Source organism: Astatotilapia calliptera, chromosome 5 (assembly GCF_900246225.1).
Source record: "Astatotilapia calliptera chromosome 5, fAstCal1.2, whole genome shotgun sequence".
Classification (NCBI taxonomy): domain Eukaryota; kingdom Metazoa; phylum Chordata; class Actinopteri; order Cichliformes; family Cichlidae; genus Astatotilapia; species Astatotilapia calliptera.
The window spans coordinates 33196377-33217287 of NC_039306.1; the positions used below are offsets into that span (position 1 = coordinate 33196377).

Here is a 20911-nt window from a genome sequence, read left to right on the forward strand (position 1 = left end):
CTGGATGACAAAGATATTGACGCCACTGATTGGTCCTCAGGTTCCCCAAACCTGAATCTAACTTGCTGGTCCTAACACATCATCCCTGACATCAAGCTACAAGCACTGACAGGGACACCAGCAAAAAGCAAACAAGAGAAAGATCTATCAGACGAGGGAGCTGTCTTGTCTCTGCCTCTCCTTGCATCTGTCGTCACTATGATTTGCCCTAAAGCAGGTTAAGTGGATTGACATTGGTTTATTGTTCCAAAGTGGACAAATCAATATCCGTGGAGTTTAAGTGACTGTGTGTTATTATTGTTATTGAGCAATATTGTTTGCAAATATTGTAAGGATAACGTGCTAAACTGACGCCAAGGACGATTTAAAATAATTAATAACTGCAGTGGCAACAAAAAGATTACTTGACATTTGTCTGCGACAGATTCAGCAGTGTCTTCTTATTGTCTTGAATGGAAGTTAAAAGCAGGGCAAAGTGTTGGTTTTAGCGTACTGCGCGTCCTGGACGAGCATGGTAAGGTGATAAAGAGATGGCAGCTGATCAGTAGTCAGAGAAAGCCCTGCGGTACACACTGGCGCCTCACACTGCTTTTCACACGCGCACTCTCTCTCTCTCACACGCTCGCACATGTGGTAAATCAGTGGCATGTTATTTCGAGCCCTCTTGTCACCAGAGTGTGTGCAATTATCGTGGCACACTTGGAGCCACGGGATAACCAGATTACAGCCGGTCCTGCTGGGGGCTGACGAGGAAACGCCGGCACCGCTAAAAGACAAGCAGCCCTGGCTGACCAACAGAGAGGTGCACGGGGCGTTTAGAAGACATAACACGCTTTTGGAGGTCTGGGGGGTCCTGTGGTGTGAACAGCTGACTGCATTTCTGCTTTTGTACTACAGCGTCTGTGATGCTCCTGTGAGGCAGGAATAGGAAATGCTCCAAAAAATATCTCAACCGTACGCAGATGCAGGACAGTCATAGGTGCAGACAAGTGTTCTTAAACAATGTGAAGTTAGTTGTTCCACTGTTGCTACAACTGGCAACACTGTAAATGGTGCCCATGTTAATAGAATGAGTATCTTCAGTATCTTATTGTAGCGTTACAATAGACGATACTAATGTTCATTTTATTGACAGTAAAAAAGCTCATAGCTAATGATTTCTCAAAGACAAGAAACTCAGAAAGATCAAAATTTACAAAACTGACTTAATGTTTTATTCAAGATGACCTGAAACAAATGCATGAGACCCTAAACTACTGCGGGGTCTTTACCTCACAATATAAAGCATGCAAGGGGACTAAAACTGAACTGAATATAACGTTTTTTAAGTCGGAGCAGGCAATCACTTGTTCATAGGATTCTCTGTATAAGTATAAAGTAGGTAATTCTATAGAGTAGTGTTAACTTGGTAGCAGAAAAGGTGAGAAGAACCATGCTAACCACATGCACCAGTGTTATGTACAATACTTGGGTTATGTGCACATCACATGTGTTAACTGTGTAAACAGTAAGCAGGAGCGGTAAATGGTGCAAGTCCTAACCTGCCTGCTCCGCATGAAGGATGTCATTTTCACAAGCCAGCTTATCTCCTTATCTATCCAACCTGAATGTGAAAATTAAAAAAAAAAAATCATAAAAATGTCTTTGACACTGTGGGAAAAGGCATTAATAATTGAACTCTTCGGACACAATCCTATTCTATCCTCTTTATTCCAGTTTGTTAGGTACACTGGTACAACTGGTTGTTACCTCAGATATCTAATCAAATCAACATGGTAGAAACTCAGTGCATTCAGGCGTGGCCAAGATGACCTGCTGATGTTGAAATGAGCATCTGAATGGGCAAGAAAGGTGATATAAGTGACTTTGAGCATGACATGGCTGTTAGTGCCAGGTGGGCTGCTCTGAGTATTTCAGAACCTGGAATTTTGCAATCTTACCATCTCCAGGACCACAAAAGAGAAAATAACTGGTGAGCAGCAGTTCTTCTGGTGAAGTTTCTTTGTTGATGCCAGAAGTCAAAGGAGAATGGTCCGGCTGCTTCAAGCTGATAGGAATGCAACACTAACTGAATAACCACTCGTTATAACCAGGCTATGCAAAACAGCACCTGGTAACACACAACGGCGAACGTCGATGCAGATGAGCTACAGCAACAGAAGACCACACAAGTTGCAATTCCTGTCAGCTAAGAGCCAGAAACTGAGGGCAAAGTCAGACAACAGCAGACTGGAAAAACTGGAAAATGGACCAAACAACGTGACAGCATGGATCCATCCTGGAGGATCTCAGGTGGTGTAATGGTGTGGAGGATATTTTCTTGGCACACTTTGGACACCTCAGTACCAGATGAGCCTGCCTGAGTATTGTTGCTGACCATGTCCATCCCTTTATAACCACAGTGTACACTCTTTCTGGCAGCTGCTTCCAGCAGGACAATACACCCTGTCACAAAGGTCAAATCACATCCATGCTGTCATGACAACATGGACCAAAATCTCTGATGAGCAATCTGCTGAAAATGTACCCTGAAAAATTAAGACTGAAAGCAAAGGGGATCCAAACTAAGTGTCCAATGACTTCCTACCATAAGGCCGCCTTCCCACTCTGAATTGGATAAATGGAAGATGATTGTATATCTTGGGGTTATAATAGCTGCAGTCAGATTATTGATCGCTTTTCTTCTATGTACATTCTAGCCACATCTGGCTCTTTCTAGCCCATGTTAGCTTATGTCTTGGCTTATTAAAGAAGATGCTTTTTTAAATGTACCATCCACCAATTTTTTTTCTGCCTCTATTTGTCAGCTTTTAAGGAAATTGACAGCAGCATACTTTGACTACTAGCTTTATCACCCGAATGAGAGAATTTTGACCGACAAATAGAGACTTGCTTGCTCACAAGCTGATATCATCATGCATGCCTATCATCTTTGTCCTACCAAACCCAGCTACACAAAACCATCCAGTTAGCTGGCTAATGTTACCTAAACACAGAAACGGCCACAGGTACATGTCGCAGGAATCAGACACGGCCAAGTCCTGCATTTAGAAATAATCAGCTGTTCACAGCTATTGTTTCCCGCACACACACGAACACACACACACACACACACACACACACACGCACACACGCACGCACGCACACACACACACACACACACACACACACACACACACACACAGTAATTGGCTCGTAGCCTTTTGAGGCTACCAGGCAGGAGGTTAATTTCATGGCTTTTACTGCTTCTTTCTCCAAACGTGTGTGAAAATGTGTTTTTGTGTGCAAGTGTGTGAGGGTTGTGGGGTTGGCAGAGCATGTTATTTTTAGGGGGAAATGAGCAGCTCTAGTGGAGCCAGCAGCATATAAATACACCAAGACACACACACACACACACAGCTGCAGAGCAAACTGTAGACTGTGCATTAATTGAACTCATCAGACTGTTTGACCTCTCACCTTTTAACATTTTAATCTTTTATCACTTAACCATCTCCCTGCCTCACAGCCACTTTTCCTTCTCTTGCCTTCACCGTCTGACCTTAAACGATTCCCTCTGAGCTTTTTTCCATCCTCCCCTCCTTATCTCTCATTCTTTCCGCTGAAGGTACTGTCTCTCTCCCCTACTTTTATTTTTTGTGCGGGTGTCACAAGGACGTTTTGAGTATTATGTCTCAAATGAATACAACACCCGACACATCCACCAAACAACGCCGACACCAGCTTCTTAAACCAGCTACTGCATTTCAGCGGTGTTGACATGCAGAGAGGGAGAGATCATGCATGCGATGAGGGCTCATAAGAAAACAACAAAAACACAAACACAAAAACTAATTTTGCGGGTCTTTTTTAGTGATGAGGTGCTTCTACTTTTAACTTTTTGCTTCTCTTTGTTTTAAGCCCATTTCCGAACGATGCTTTGCTTTATAAATGCAGAGATGATCCTGCTTAATTAGATTATATAATAAAAGAGGGGTGAAGAAAAAGCATTAACTGCATATATAATTGAGCAAATGTTGTGCTATCCCAAAACATTTTACATTCTGCCATTCCTAACACATATTTACATTTAAGGCTTTTTTTTTTTAAGTTTATATATTTTCTTTTTAACTTGAGATAAACATGTCTTACCCATTACCCTGGGTTAACAGATATAATATTTTTTAAATATATAATAAGAACATATCTAATAAAGAAGTAAACCTGTGTGTAGGTGGAGTGAAGTGATCAGAATACTTACTGTGAAGCCATTCGCTGCACTCAGATGTCAATTTTCTTCTTTTCTTTGGGCTATACACGCTTGGCAATTTTGGCCATCCGCTGGTTTGAATCAAAAAGCAACAGGCTGGCTTCAAATGTGAAATAGAAATGTCATGCAGATGTACTCACTGAAGTTCTGCTTTTAAGCAGTTTCAAGCTGCAGTCATACAGTGCAGACACCTGCTGAACGGTGCTAAAAAAACTACTAAAATAATATAACTTCATTCACCAAAACTGAGGCACAGTTTGTACCACACAGCAAGCCATATGCAGCCTCAGAATCTGCACTGAAGCTTTAGGATCCCAATGTCAAGTGCCTATTGGAGGAACTGCTGTTTTTGGCACCAGTGTTGCCACTTGGAAACACTCAAATAACAAAATAAAATAAAAATTTTAAAAAAGTTATTTTTACTGATCGTGGTGTAAAAACGCCTGCTGCAAATCCAGTCAGCATGAATGTGGTTTCTGGAAGACTGGGTTATAAAACACTGCAAGCGCAACGTCATTGCGTCGATTTGACAAAGTGGATTATTCAGGTTCCTTCGCACGCTGGATATAAAGTATTTATATCGTTTATAATGCACATATTTGGAGACAGAAAATGTTTGGATATCTTGATTATCTCCATGTGGCATACACTGACACCTTCGTTAGGGATTCTTAAATGTTATCCGTCATGGGTCAATCATTTTTGCACTTCCATATAAGGTCAGCTGTAACCCTATTACAGATGGATATGTGGACAAGAAGCCTCTGCCACTGCCAGAGTGTTTTCCAAATACTAATTTGTACAGGCACATGTACAACACTGGCTGTTCACAGCAGCGTAAAGCCATCAGGAAGTTTAGAAGGTGGAGAGTTTAGTTCTGTGTTGATGCTCAGTGTAGGAAGGTGGCTTAAGCCAAACTGAGAGAATAGTGCCCTCTACAGGTCAGTATCTGCTTTACATGCTGTGTGAAACACTGCAGAGGGCACACTGAGGGTTAGCTGGGGCCACTTGTTTTTGAATGTATACTGCCCTCATGTTCTCCACCAGCAGTGCTCATTGTAAAAGTTTATTATTTCATTTGCTTTTACTGCGCTGCTGAAAAATGACCGTCAGTGCATGTTGACTGTAACTGGTAGCAGGCTTGTCTCAGCTCTTGTAAAACAAGCACACAGTCCCTCGGCAGAAAAGACTCTTTTCTTGCAGCGCTCCTCCTTGCACTTCCCATTTATTCTATATTTACTGGTCACTGTGTACCTCTGCTGTGTGTTCAGTACTGGAAAGTCAAACATGAGGATATTTTCATATAAATACACACTGGAGACGATGGCGGTGCAGAGAGTGTGCTGCAGTTTGGAAGCATTTGTGTCATTTTGTGTGAAGAGACTGACTGAAGCACAGATCACAGCTTCTACCCCAGCTCTCTCTTGTCTGCAGGTTCTCTTCCTTTTGGCCCTCTTTTTATTTTTGTGGTGAGAAGAGAGACTTTTGAAAGAAGAGAGGTCAAATCTAGCACCGAGCAGGGGTGTTTCTGTGCACTCTGTCCAGGTACTCTGGCTCCTTCCTGCAGTCCAAAGACTTACAGTCAGAAGGGTTAGGTTAACTGGTCATTCTACATTCCCCTCTCTCTCTTTCTAATCTATATATTTGATACAGGAAGAGAGCAAAGAAGAGAGAAAGTCTAAATAGCAGCTCTCCTCTGTACATTTGCACTTAGTTTACCTCAGCTGGTTCTCTTCAAGGTACTTGCTGATTCTGATCATTTGTCTGTACTGATATCTCATATAGCCACTACAGTCTGTACCAACAAGGTTCATACGTACCAACATATCCTGGTTTGCACTCGGGTACTTCCTGGTGGCATTGGTGTAGGGTGTGTGTGTGTTTGTTTGTGTGTGTGCCCTTGAAAGCATGATGGTAGTTTTGGTACAAAATATATCTATCTCACATCTGAGATGAAGTTTTGCTTTTCAGTTTGTGGGTGTTGCAAACAGTATTCTGCTAAAAAAGATGAACATTAACTGAACTTAGTCTCTACCCCTGAACCTACATGGGTTCAAAAATCACTCTGTCTGGTTTTAGTGCAACATCTTAAATCACAGACTTTTTACAGCTTCGAACCAGGAGTGTCGTGGGTGTTTGACCAGATATTATATTTGAGCTTAGAGTACTTTAATACACCTGACAAAATGTTATCATTTTATAAATGAGTTATATGAAAAAGCTTTATTAATGGCCACCAGTGTTGTTCAAGTTACTTGAAAAAAGTAAATAGTTACTTATTACTGATTACTTCTCCAAAAAAGTAATCCCATTACTTTACTGATTACTTATTTTCAAAACTAATTAGTTACTTATTACTAAGTTACTTTTAAAAACATGATACACAACCTGAATATGCAATAAAGCAAAAGACCTTTCAGCCCAATTCTATTTTTTCTGCATAATGCATCATACAAAACTGAAACAAATGGAAAGCCTCTTTTTAAAACTTGTTTTATTAGTTTGAATTTTACGCACATTGCAAAATTTTAATTATATGCAACAGTCGTTGTCTTGAAGAAATGTGTTTAACATTTGAACCTCTTTTCTGCATATTCCAGCATATAAAATAAAATAATTCTTTATGTTTACATTCACTCTTTCAAATAAAATAAGGGCAAAATACAGCAGAAAATAAATAAAATCAAAGATTTAGCAGGACTAAGTCCTGTCTCTTAAATCTTGTCACCTGTTTAGCAGGAGTGGGGCGGGTGGAGGTTTGCCCGGTGCCACAGTGGTCATGTCAGTGGGAGGATCCGGGGGTTTCTCAGTGAAGGTCACATTCCCGTGGCAGCGTGCTCGGTGCTCGCTCAGATTTCAAGTTAAATTTTTCACTGCAAAAAAAGTTTTCTTCCCACGCAGAGTGAACAGCGCACGCTAATGTTTTTGTCACTTTTTACAGAGTCAAATTCAAAGTAATGTCATGTTATCCATTGTTGATCTGCACACGTCTGTTGCTGCCACGGGCGTCGCACGCTCGTACGTCATTGTCATGAGACACTCTCACAAACAGAATCACGGCGTGCTTAAGGAAAGTAACAGTAATCTAATTACTTTTTTGCAATAGTAATCCCTTACTTTACTCATTACTTGAAAAAAGTAATGGGATTACAGTAACGCGTTACTGCCCATCTCTGATGGTGACACAGGGCTCATATTGTTATAGAAATACAAACAGGAGTTTTTGAATGATATTCATTTCTTTTTTATGTAGCTGCAATAAACCTGCAGTTATGATGGCGCTCTGTTTATATTTATCTGTTATTTTCAGTTTCAGCCTCTCATGAGCGTGGGGTGGAGGGTGAAAGGTATGGAGCATTCCACCTGAAGCGCGGTGCGTTCGCAGGCCGCTGTGTGTTTGTGTTGCATTACACGTCGCAGCCTTCACAGCACCATTGGCTCCACTGGGCTTAGGCTTCTGAGATTTAGGCACGCAAGCACCAGAGACCCGAGAGACAGAGGGAGAAGAGGGGGAGAAACCGGGATGATGGTGTGTGTGTGTGTGTGTGTGTGTGTGTGTGTGTGTGTGTGTGTGTGTGTAGTGTTCTGTCCTTCTACGGGTTGACTCCTCTGTAGAGGTGTTTTGTTAACCTCATCTCTGGGAAGTGAAGTGTATACACTGCAAAATGAACAGATAAAGTGGGAGAGGACTCACGCACACACCCAAGGCCTTCAACTAGCTTTCCCACGCACACACACACATCTATGAAATTACCTGAATAACAAGTTATCCATTGTTTATTAAATGTTTCCAGGGTGAATGTCAGGCCAGAGCGATGCCATCCAGCTGCTTCTGTCTCTTTGTGTGGGTGCTGCTGTCAGTTGTTTTGCGATTTTGGGCCTTTTTTTGTTTTGGGGGATTATTTCGTGCTGACTGACGGTCTCCCAGCTGGATGCCTTGACCCAAACGTAGCACCATGCCCAAGGCTATGCTAGAAAACAAAGACAGATCAAAAGCCCCACATGTCTTTGATGAGAGCCGTGCAACTGCAATCGAGCAAATCAGAGAGAAGAGTTGAAGTGGACTCGATCCAGTTCAGATGGAGGGAGGGAGATGAGGGGCAGGACCTGTTGAAAATGATCAGAGGATGTACCTCACAGAGAGCTAGAGGGTCGACCGTGAGGCCCAGGGCTCCCTTGAAACCGTGCGGATTTACCTGAGCAAAACATTTCCAGGCTAAATTTAAAGAATTTGCACAAAGAACCACCTTTAGCAGCAATAACTTGAAGTCATCATTTCATCATCATCAGTCTCTGATAATTGTGGAGGGATTTTGGCTCACTCTTCTTTAGAGGGGTGCTTCCGTTCATTGAGGTTTGCTGACATTCATTCACGCACAGCTCTCATAAGATCCCACCACAGCATCTCAGTCAGGCTGATGTCCACACTTTGACTGGGTTTTTCATTCTGTTGCAGATTTTCTGGTCTGTTTGGGTTTTTCTGTAATTTCTATGAACGTTGCGCAGTCTGACCTTGGGGCGACATCCACTCCTGAGAGGACTGTGGTTTGTGTGTTAACACACATCTCAATGTTCAAGACCAGGAAACTGCAAAAAGCACCTGGCTGCTACTTATCCTCTTACTTCCTACAGAAGCAGTAAGGGTGTACTTACTTTGCTAGTTTCCTAGCTGGACTAGGAAGGGTGACCTTATCTTTACAGGTTTCAGGCAAATCCAAAGTTATTGTTCTCACACGTGGGCGCCGTGGTTCGCACTGTTGTCTCTGAAGAGTTAAAGGAAAACTGTCATGTTTGCACCGTTCACTTTTTAACCAAATCTCAACATTATTCAAACAACTGGCAAAGTCGTGTTTCATGTCTTTTCAGCCACTTTTGCTCAATGGGGACTTCTGTTCTTTCCCAGTTTCTGCAACAGCATTAACCTTTCAAAGAGGAATCAGAAGTTACATTTATAATCAATAAAATACACACTTGCACATTTTAGTACAGCCAATCAGGAGTGTGACTTGTTGCATGGTGAGTTAATAGTATGACACCAGAGCTTGTGGTTGGAGTGGCTTGTATTACTTACCGCATGAATCCCTCTGAACACACGATTACCAAAGCAGCTCCACATTGTCAGCATTGCTCAAGATCCCAACACTGTTCAGCTTTATTGACGTCAGATCTAAGACCCAGGTGGACCATGCATGGCTCAGATTAGTGATACAATTTGCTGACTTTGTGTCTTTGTCTTCAGCGCTATCGTTTAAACGTACGCTACATTGTACATTTCTTTGAATGTATTGGATTTAATTGTACTCTGTCTTGTAAAATACCTCGTACTCTTTTTTTTCTGATTAAAAACATTACTCTGGTAGCTGTAGTTTGTAGATATTTTCCTTTTACAAACCCAAACCTCTGAGTGACTTATAAAATATGATTTGGCACTGCGTGTGCACACAGGTGTTTTGACTTACGCGCCTTGATTAGAAAGGTTGGAGGTTGGAGGTCGTTCAGATTGGAGTTGTGCAAATCCACATATGCTGGGAATTTACTTTGAGCCAATATGTTCTAATAATAATGATAAATATGTATCTTGTCCAGACAGTAAGCCATTTATATTCTTCCAGTACTTGTTGCTTGTTACACTTTTCATTTGTATTGCTTGTTGACATTTCTACACTGTGTACAATTCACAAAACATCCGAGTCCTCTTTCCACCAAATTACATGTTAGCACATCACAGATAAACATTTCAGTGAAATGCATACATGATGTCTCCTCTGATTACCTGTTTGTTGATTACTGTTCATGATCCTTCACACTCTCATGTTGTTTAATGATGATGTCACTAAATAATGAGGTCTGCAAATGTCAGGTTTTAGTGTCCTTTGTTAAAGGTTCAAGTTCAGGGTTTTACATGGATTCAGTTTGGCTTCAAAAAGACAAATATTTTATAAAATGACGGTTTATTGTTAAATGATTAACTCAACATTCATTTTGAAGTCTTTAGGTCTTTTGAAGCATCTTCCTTTATCATCTAGTCTACTCTAAATTAAATCACAATGCAACAAACAAACCTGTAAAGAGTACTTGAAAGTAGCCACAGAAGCCCTGAACACATTTGAAAATAAATGAGGTGATAAATTGTGAAGGAATGGGGGTCATTTTCATAAAGACTTTCATGCATGACTTGTGTTTGCAATAAGAGAAATCCCCCACTTGCTAGTCATTAGGAAGAATGCAAGTTTACAGCACCTCTGCATTGCCCACACTTTTTCTGACTCAACAAATGAATAGCCACACTTTCTCTTTCCAGCTCAGACCTTCTGTGGCTCCGTAGTTGCTTAATGCTGCATGTTGTCCAAGCCAACATGCAAGTCACTATTTATCAGAGCATGTTACTTCTGCAATACACTAAAATGTGATACATTTCATAGAGTTAATTGTAACCATTTCAAATTTTTACATATTCCATCGTTAACACAGAAGTGCTGATCAGTGCTAATTTCAGCCACAATGCTTGTTGTCCACGACATGAGAGAATAGTGCACACTTTCTGTTGAAGGTCAGCATGGAGGTGCTTTAACTTTCTGAGCGCATGATGTCAATCGTTTGGGAGGATGTGAGCAGATGCGGCTAAGAGGTGGCAGAGTGGCAGAGAGTAGGGTTATCACAGTGATGAGTGTTTAATCCAGACGCTGTCTGGATGGGAAGAGAAAAAGTCCATGGAACAGACAGAGAGAAAGAGAGAGGAAGACATTATCTCAGCTGTTGAGAGGTGGCGATGAAGAGGGTGAAGGGGGAGGAGGAGCTGTTTGACCTCAAGAAGGACGGCATCGTAATACTGCCCCATTAACACGTGTTACATCCACCAGGTCATTGTGTCCCATCTAGAGTCAGGGCTAGTGTTTTGGTAACGTTAGCATCCACCCTTTTTATAGAACGCTCGTCACTACACCCAAACAGGGAAGCTGTAATGCCAAAAGGAATGCATGCGATTTCAGCTTTTTTACTTATTTAGCATATGACTTAAAGAAAACTAATCTTAGTAAGGTCTCCAGTGATCTGGTGGATGTTAAGAGGTTAAAAGAGTTGAGCAGTGGCTACGAGCCAACTTTATTAAACGACCTATAGCCTTAGCCAGTGTAAAGAACTTCAGCTGGCTTTGTGTTATATTAAAGTTTGGTCTGTAATCTTACAGAAGAATTCTTTGCAGTCTGGTTGTGCGCCATGGCTTGATTGAGATGGGCAAGCAGGGCTTTACAGAGGTATGTGTGGTCTGGGAACTCATAACCCAAGACTCATAAAAGAAGCTGGGGGAACCTGAAGGAAATACACGTCTACTTGTACAGAATAATAGTCTAAAAGTTAATTCTGTTGGAATTTGCCTTTATTAAGGGACATTTTGGTATTCAAACTCTGACCAGTGCCCATTTACTGAATTCTTTCTTACATAGTAAAATCAGCCATGTCTCCTAAAAAGACATGGCTATACGACTATATAACTATATGCAGTGCTCTTTTTTCCCTCTCGTTTTCTCCCTTCAGAAATACCTTACAGTGAGACCAACAGGTGGTTAAAGAATTAGTCACAGCCCATTATTTCAACTTTTTGGCTTCTAAGCTTTCTTTTTTTAATCTCAGATTTAGACTCCTTTTTACTAACTTTTGGAAATGACCAAAAGTTACAATAGATGCTTTCAAACATTAACTATATTAAACCTTGAAAACCTCAGTTTTCAAGGTCATTTTTTGCCCCAAAAGTGGCAAGAAAATAAATTACATTTAACAAATGTGCATGTGTTTCTTTCAAAATGTGATTGAGAATCCAGCACAGGTCTGTGGAAAGATGCCTGATAAAACAGGGTGTTCACTTCAAAATCTAGATATGATACCACATTTGAAAGTGTATGCCAGCTTTTGAGCATTTTGAGTTAATACATATACTACTATATTTACTGATGCTGTGAAGCCACACAGAACACATCACAATCCAGTGTTTCCTGAGAACTGAGAGCTCAATACTCAGCTCTTCTTTGGATTTCGCCTGCTAAAGAACACGGTTTGGCATCCCTCCATGTCTTAGCAAAGCCTTTTGATGCATTAATAACAGTTTTTTTTGAGGACCAGTTTTTAGACCTGTGTGTCTGAAGCTATAGCAGTGAGTGACAGCAACCTCCAGAAACCACTCACAACCAGTTGGAGAATACTCACTTTTCCCTACTGAAGGTGGTTGCCAACTGGTCTGTAGCCTTGTGTGATTGCTGATTAACACCTCCTGAATCTCCCTCTGCAGATATTTACTCACAGATATGAGGCTGGAAATCAATTTCCAGCAAGATGCAAAAATGAGCATAAAAAGCAAACAAAAAGTACATATGGAATACAACTTTTATTTTTAATATTTTTATACACCAGTTTATTCACTGACACTACACTGTATGAAAATGATATTCATAAGTGTCTTGAAATTAGAGATAAAATATGAACTCAGGAAAAAGTGTTAGTATCATTATCATTGTTTATAAAACATTATTCTTCATTTATTATTTTCTTTTTATTATTTTCTTCTGTCTTTGTTTCGGCAAAATCTTGTTGTAAAATTGCCATTTTGCTGTATTTCACAAAAGCAGGTGTAATAGTTAAACTTCAGCCTTCACATTTTCCCTAAATAATTTACCAAAATAAAATTAATCATTATTAGATACCAATTTCTAACCTGTGCTTGTTTTTTTTTTCATTTTTGGGAAAATGAAAACAGCTAAGGATCACATCTGTTTGTTTTAGAAAAACAAAACATTTTAGACTCAACATGTACATGCACATGACGTCTTGGGACACTGAGGGGTGCAGACAGTACACAGCTTGGGTAGTTATGAGAAAGCCTATTTCTGTAAGGTGAAGCTATGACTTGAGATATGAGGCTGAGGTGGAAGTGGTAGGGTCAGGGCATCCAGACTGATGCCATTTTCTCATATATCTTAGACTGTGTGTGTGTGTGTGTGTGTGTGTGTGTGTGTGTGTGTGTGTGTGTGTGTGTGTGTGTGTGTGTGTGTGTGTGTGTGTGTGTGTGTGTGTGTGTGTGTGTGCAGTATATCTCCCTGACCTGTCTGGCCTGGAGGTGGTGTGTTTGTGTGATAAGCCACTTTCCCTCCTCTCAATGTCCTCACACTTGGATGTTCATCCAAAACATTCCCACAAAGGCACGGGAGCTTTTTGCAGCTCTGCTTCCCAACTGTAAGAATGATTAATGATGAGCATGGCTCAAGAAAGTCTGCAAGTTAGTTCAGGCTGGATACTCGAGTTGTTGCTTGCATCATACGGCTGACTCTCCTTACTCTTCTTACTTCACCAGCATCCTCCTGTAGGCTCCAAGTAAATGTTTGTTCAAGACTCACAAATTTCTTTGTGTATCATATTTGCACTGAATGATGATCTAGGAGGGGGAGGGAGCCAGTTTAGCAAGCAACCCATATAGCATAAAGTTTAATGCAGAGCCCTGTTCAAATCCACCTTGTGGCCATTTACTGTGTATTTGTAAAATGAAATATTGCTTTTTTGAGCTCACTAAAGAAGCCTTGTTGTTTTTTCCACTAGGTACCTCGCCAAGCTGTCATCAGTGGGGAGCATCAGGGACGAGGAGACGTGTGAGAGGTTACGAGGCCTGATCCAGAGACAGGTACTCCACTCAACTGTAGTAATAAGTTACTAAGTCAGTTATGAAGTTACAAATGCACTTGTTTTTCACTATAAAGAGTTATATTCAGTCAAGGTGAGCTGTCCATCAGTGTCCATCAGTCCACACCCAAAACTCCAATATCAGTATGGATATACATAAAGAGCAATACTATCCATACAGGGCAAACATATTTATTGCACCAGCCTACAAGCATGGCTTCCTAAGGCTGTAAAGTTGGCCATTTTAACATGGAGGTCTCTGGGGGATTGAATCATTTTTGGACCCAGCCTGAAATGTTCATGGAAGGACCTGCAAAGGAATTTCAACTTTCATCACTGAGAATTTATAAACTACTGCTATCAATCATTTTTAAGGTTTGATAGTGTAGACTAGTAAAACCAAGCTGTTAATTCTTGAAAAGTTCTACATTCAAAGAATTTGAGCGTAAAAAAAAAAAGTGTACATAAAGCGGTTTTAAGGATTGTTAGCTCGTTGGTTTTCTGATGTCAGTTGTTAGCAGAAACAAAACCAGCCTGCTTCCTCTTGAGAGGACAACACTTCATAGATGAGTCCTTGGAAGATTCAGAAACTGGGGCCTGACTTGTACATCAACCCCAACAAGCTAAGGGGGTTGATGTAAACGTTCTCAATCATTTTTAAAGAGACCGTATTTCTTTGCTCTCAGCACCATGGACGTAAATGAATTACTCTGTTACTTGATATGGTAGCATCTACAGAATACATCAAAGGCTTCTAGGCTACATTATGACATTGTTTGCAACATTTATGGCATTTGGTTTACTGCTTTGTCAGGTATTTTAAACAGATATGTGGTGATATTATTTGTTCCAGCCACTTCTAGCTGTTGTTTTGTCCTCCTCTGTTCCATATCCAGCTAAGCTTTGCTGATTTCTATGCATTGCCTGCCATGAAAAAAAAAGGTTTCTCGTGGTAAGCCATCTTGATCGTTTACATTCGGTATTGTCAGTCTTGGACACTCCAAGCTTGGAAATTGTAATCCTCAACTTGGAAAATTCCAACCTGAATTGAACGCACAGCCGTGCACACTGAGCGGTTACCTGTGGTCTGTCCTGCCTCACTAACAACATATAGGCTCCATTTACTAAATTAAATCCAAGAGGTCATCCAAAACAAAACTGAATACATTTACAAAACTACATATAGAAGTTTACATATGTTCAAGAAAACCATATGGGTAACAATATGGACAAAATTTTGCCATGATCGTTGGAACTCATAGGCTCATGGAAATTAGAGGTAGTAAAGTTAGCATGTTGATATGTCTCACTAACTACTGGTTGCATTGCCATTGATTTTTACACTGACATTCCTGACTCCTATTGACTCAGGTGATCCCCAGACATTTCCTGTAGTGCCACCAGTAATCCCAAACGTTTCATTATCCAGCGAAATATCTCCACATCTACTGGATATATTGGGACATAATTTTCTACAGACATTCCCGGGTCCCAGACATGACTTTGCTGATCCCCTGACTTTTCCTCTGGCGCCACCCCAAAGTTGGCATTTGTGGTTGGGGTGAAATTTTCTTGACAAGTTTCGGATTGATTACAATGACATTTTCCCTCCAGGAAAATTTACAATGGAATTTAATTCTGATGATCCTCTTACTTGTCATGAGGCCCCTCCATCAGGTCAAATTTAATTTGTCTTGTATTTTGGTTTCTGACAGAATACAAGTATTACATAACTACCAGCATACCAACAAACCAAATTATTAGAGCACATGCAGCATAGGTGTTATAATGTATTATGCTAATACTGAAAGTTTGAGCATATAAGCATCATGAAGTGCCGAAACAGGTAGTAACAATACACCGTAATTAAAAGATGAACGTAACCGTTTTTTGAGGATCTGTTCTGAAGCACTCATATTTTTGCCCATGTTGGTTTTGGACTCAGAAATGACTATATAAACAGATGAGAGGGTGGGGAGCTAATTCATTAGCTAGAGGAGCAAGTCTGGGTTGAATACTACATCCATGAAGTGCACAAATGGACCTGCTTATCAGTGTAAGTGACAAACTAATTAAATGCTGATGGGGAAGCTTCTTGGATAGGTGGAAAAACACAGCAAACTGTATTATTTTCCAGATAATTCCATTACGAATGCTCTAAAAGACCCAAGAGCATCAACAAAATTGACAAGTTCAACCCAGTGACTCATTTTAGCTAACGTGAGTCCTAAAAGACAAATATCCCCTCCGGCTGCCTTTGTTGTCACACCTCTCAAAGTATCCATGCCACTAATTTTAAGCTTAGATCAGAACAGTAAAAACTTTCTAGCTGCATGCTCTTCGTTTGTGGGTGACGCAGCTCCTGTGTGTCCACTACAGGTTCAGATCTGTAAGCGGAGCGTGGAGGTGATGGATGCGGTGCGTCGTGGAGCCCAGCTGGCTATAGATGAGTGTCAGTTTCAGTTTCGCAACCGTCGATGGAACTGCTCCACACTGGAGTCGATGCCTGTGTTTGGGAAAGTGGTCACGCAAGGTAAGATCATCCACTGCAGCGATTCCAGAAGACACTTTAATGGCAGACAACACTAAAGCTGGTCTATAATGCTAAAACAGGTTTATCTGTTCTGCATTTACAAAAGTGCAACATAAATAACTCATCATGTTTTATATACTGTGAAATGTTTGAGCTTGTTTCCATTTCTATTGGCTCCAGCGTATTAATGTCTGGGCCCAATTCTTTAGATTTTAACACACTTTTGTGTGTATACACACACACATACACTTTATCTGATCATTCAGAAGTACAAGCTCTTTTCATTTGCATAATGACACAATGTGACTGTGTGCTTGTGTTTATGCTTGTGTGTTAGGCACCCGTGAAGCAGCCTTTGTGTATGCCATCTCAGCAGCCAGTGTGGCGTTTGCGGTCACGAGGGCCTGCAGCAGCGGGGAGCTGGAAAAATGTGGTTGTGACCACAATGTACATGGAGTCAGTCCAGAGGGTAGGTCTCTCTCACTCTTTCACACAAACACACACTCAGAAAAGGAAACACAAGGGCCAACTGATCCTGTACAGTTTAATGCAGAAATAAGACTATATAATATGAAAATTGTTTTCCAAGCAGACATAACTGTGAGACTGTTAATGATGACATTTTAAAACCACCCCACACACATTTCCACATTAAATTATAAGTTTATGAAGAATAAAACCTGACTGAAAAATAGCTTGTGGTATAGTATCAGTGCAACATTTAAAAGCCTTACAATGACCGTTTCTTGTCTCTGTATTAATATCCTTTATTAGGGTTCCAGTGGTCAGGCTGCAGCGATAACATTGCATATGGAGTGGCCTTCTCTCAGTCCTTTGTCGATGTGAGGGAGAGGAGTAAAGGCCAGTCCTCCAGTCGGGCTCTCATGAACCTGCACAACAACGAGGCCGGCAGAAAGGTAATCCACTGCTGTTGATAAAGAGCCGTGGCTTATGTTCAAATTATTTGAAACAATCAAGTCATTCAAGATAACAAAAAAAAAAAAGCTTGAAGAAAAGCTTGAAACCTTGAATTTATTTACAGAAGATCCAAGGTCAACTCTCAAGTAGATGAGAAGCCTCAAGTTATAAGACACATTCCCAAGTCAAGTCTCCAGCCATTCAAAGGATCAAGATATTTTAAAAAGTAGTTTTTACCTTTTGTAGGGGTTTGATGTCCATTACAGTCAAATCTTAAGTCATTTGAGACAAGTCCATCTAGGTCAGGTTTTAACTTCTTGAGAATAAGTTTAAATTGAGTGTTTTTTTAGTTGAAAGGTTTTTAGTCCTTCAGTTAAAAAAAAAAAAACTAGTCAGGATTATATACGTTAAAAACAGGCTTAAGCCAAGTTGTGATCAAGTTATTTAAAACAAGTCCAAGTGTCACACCATATGTGACAAGTCAATGTCAATTCTCAAGTCAGCCTAGAAAGTCAAACCCAGAGTTCTCAAATCATGTCACAAGTTCTTTAAGTTTAATGTTGTTGATGTTAGTAGTCTAGTCCAGCCATTCGAGAAAAGTCCAAGTGAGCATAACCAAATAGAAAGTTAAGCCCCAAATTATAAGAGATAAACCCTCGAATCAAGTCTCTAGTAATTCGATTTGCCCTTTTGTAGGGTGGCACTGCATTAATTTTCAGTCAAGTTTCTTTTAAAAAGAAACATCAAGTCTGGTCTTCAGTCATTTAACATAAGTCCAAATTAAATATGAAGTTACTGAAAAGAGATCTAAAAAAATGTGAGAAAACTAAAAGACAACACAAATTATTTGAGATAAATGCAAAGTCAGGTATCAAGTCATTTAATAGAAATACGAGTCAAAGCTCCATTTTTGTTTTAGGTGTTACTGAGAGCAAATTCAGCGTTATAGAAACAGATGTTGGCATCCAGATCTGCTGCTTTTAAAGCTGTTTCAGCAAACCAAATGTTCTTTGGAATCCTTGCAGGCCATCCTGTCTCACATGCGTGTGGAGTGCAAATGCCACGGCGTCTCAGGCTCCTGTGAGGTGAAGACCTGCTGGAAAGCCATGCCACCATTTCGCAAGGTGGGCAACATCATCAAGGAGAAGTTTGACGGCGCTACCGAGGTAGAGCAGCGGAAGGTGGGCACAACCAAAGTCCTTGTTCCTCGCAATTCCCAGTTCAAACCTCACACGGATGAAGACCTGGTCTACCTGGAACCAAGTCCAGATTTCTGCGATTACGATCCACGCACGCCAGGGATGCTGGGCACGGTGGGTCGCCAGTGTAACCGAACATCCAAGGCCATCGACGGCTGTGAGCTGATGTGCTGCGGCCGTGGCTTCCAGACACAGGAGGTGGAGGTGGTGGACAGGTGCAGCTGTAAGTTCCACTGGTGCTGTTACGTCAAATGCAAACAGTGCCGTAAAATGGTGGAGATTCACACGTGCCGGTGATGGAGGCGGAGGCACAGAGGGAACTGCTGATAGACAAAAAATGCCCCGTACTCCTGATCGGCTAAAGAAAAGAGGGAGTAGGGAGGACTTGTTTAGTTCCTTCATCTCCTTTAACCATCCCAGCCTCCTACTGCTATTCAACAGACACAGACTGATTGCCTGAGAGGTCAAAGGTCATCCGATCCTTTATTTTTTTTTGCCACCTTAGTGGACATCAGTAGATTAGGCATGGGATTTCCTATAAAGCTACAGTCTGTTTGTTTCTTCTCAAGTAGAGAGCATCTTTCAGTTCCTGATTCGCTCCCTCACAGTCATATTTAGTTTGTCATTGATCCTTATTTTTGTAATGTTTAACTTATTTGTTGAGAGTTTTGCTGAGGGGGTTGACAGGGGCAGTTATAGAAGGACTACAGACAAACCGACGAGTGGAGATTATCATGGACAAACTAGACAAACGGCTAGGCAGTTTGGGGGTTTGGGGGTTGTGTTAAGGAGGAGGGTTGTTGGCCGTCAGCCCTTGTTGCTGCTGCTGCTTCAGGGACTCACTTGGAGACAAAAATGGAGACTGCGAGTCTGTCACAGGACAGGCTAAAACAACAAAGAGGAACACTTTGTGATTTGCTTTCTGAGTATACATGGCTGCGCTGAGGCTCATTTGCCTCTCAGTCGCTTATTTTGCCCTCCGCAACACCCTGATGCTGCTCTACTCACTCATCCACTGTCTTCCTAACGACAAGAGGACGATGACGGACGGACGAAAGCCACTGTCAGCTGTGTCCTGTTTTTTCAGTAGGCAGGTGATGGGCGTCGGTCAAACAAAACACTCACACCTGCATTCACCCACAGCTGCTAGCCACAAACACACACCAGACAGCTTCCATGAAAAACACTTTCTACGTCAGCTTCGGCGCATGTCCTTGGCATCACCCTGTGTGCTCGTTTGAGAATCGATGCGGGTTCTGACCTTGTGCTGCACGCTGTCATCTGCCAAATGCTAGTCAGCTTAATGCAAACAACACACAGTCAAGTTAACACACAGCGACATGCCTGCATCTCCAAACAGACATAATGTAAATACACATTCAGACATACAAAGAAAGGGGTCTGCCAGAGGGTTGCCGAGCATGTTCATCACACATGATGACTGAAGCACTTTCTCTCCAAGCGCACATAGAGCCCTCGCCCTACAGCAACAAACACAAAATCACACGACCAAGTGTTCCCTGTTCCTTTCCTAACACGCACACACACACTACACACACAGTTTCTCATGCCACTTTCAGGACTCTACTGTCATCTTGTACCACCATCATAAAGCCAAGCTTTCCTATAATAACTTGCTATCATCATAGAGACATACTGTAGATCTGTAAAGACTTATACACTGAAGACTATACTGCCTATGAATGTATGTTAATAATGAATATATGCTGTGTCAAAAAAAAGGCTTTTGTCGCTTTTTGTTATAAAACGTGTGTGTGTGTGTGTGTGTGTGTGTGTGTGTGTGTGTGTGTGTGTGTGTGTGTGTGTGTGTGTGTGTGTGTGTGTAAGAGAGAGAGAGGCAGATATAATAGTCAAGAAGATGGAAAGTAAAAGAGTGCAGAGTCTCCACCACCAACTCCAAACACACGCACACACACACACACACACACACACACACAGAGCTCTGCTGACAGACATACACATATTTCAATAAAATCACCCATTTCCCGTGTCTTTCAGCTGCATTATTATGTGGCCACAGTTTGCACTGTGCAGTATTTTGTGTGTGTGCGTGCGTGTGTGTGTGTGAGTGTGTGAGCAGTACACCCCGAGATGTTTTCCTGCACCCCTGACACCTATAAACACAGTTTATGCACCATATATCAGCGCTTATGCTACACCAACCAAGGATGTATTTCCTGCAGCGTGGGGAAGGCAGTTTTGGGAAGAACCGGAGCGACTGCTCAGATTTCAAAGCCCGTCTGATTGGGTTTGGGCTGAAGAAGGAGCACAAGCAGGAACACCAGGCTAGAACAGGGATTATAGTGAAATGCAGACCACATGGCATAT

General features: G+C 41.3%; 1 protein-coding gene across 1 annotated transcript in view; it reads left to right on the forward strand.

Moving 5' to 3' along the window:
- The window catches only part of wnt4 (wingless-type MMTV integration site family, member 4), a 26416-nt gene extending 6076 nt beyond the window's left edge, over nucleotides 1–20340 (forward strand). The window contains exons 2-6 of the mRNA XM_026168994.1: nucleotides 13832–13913; nucleotides 16292–16445; nucleotides 16783–16914; nucleotides 17220–17362; nucleotides 18389–20340. Coding sequence (XP_026024779.1) covers nucleotides 13832–13913; nucleotides 16292–16445; nucleotides 16783–16914; nucleotides 17220–17362; nucleotides 18389–18859 — 982 coding nt within the window. The 3' untranslated portion in view covers nucleotides 18860–20340. The remainder of the gene's footprint in view (nucleotides 1–13831; nucleotides 13914–16291; nucleotides 16446–16782; nucleotides 16915–17219; nucleotides 17363–18388) is intronic.
- Nucleotides 20341–20911: the final 571 nt, after the last annotated feature.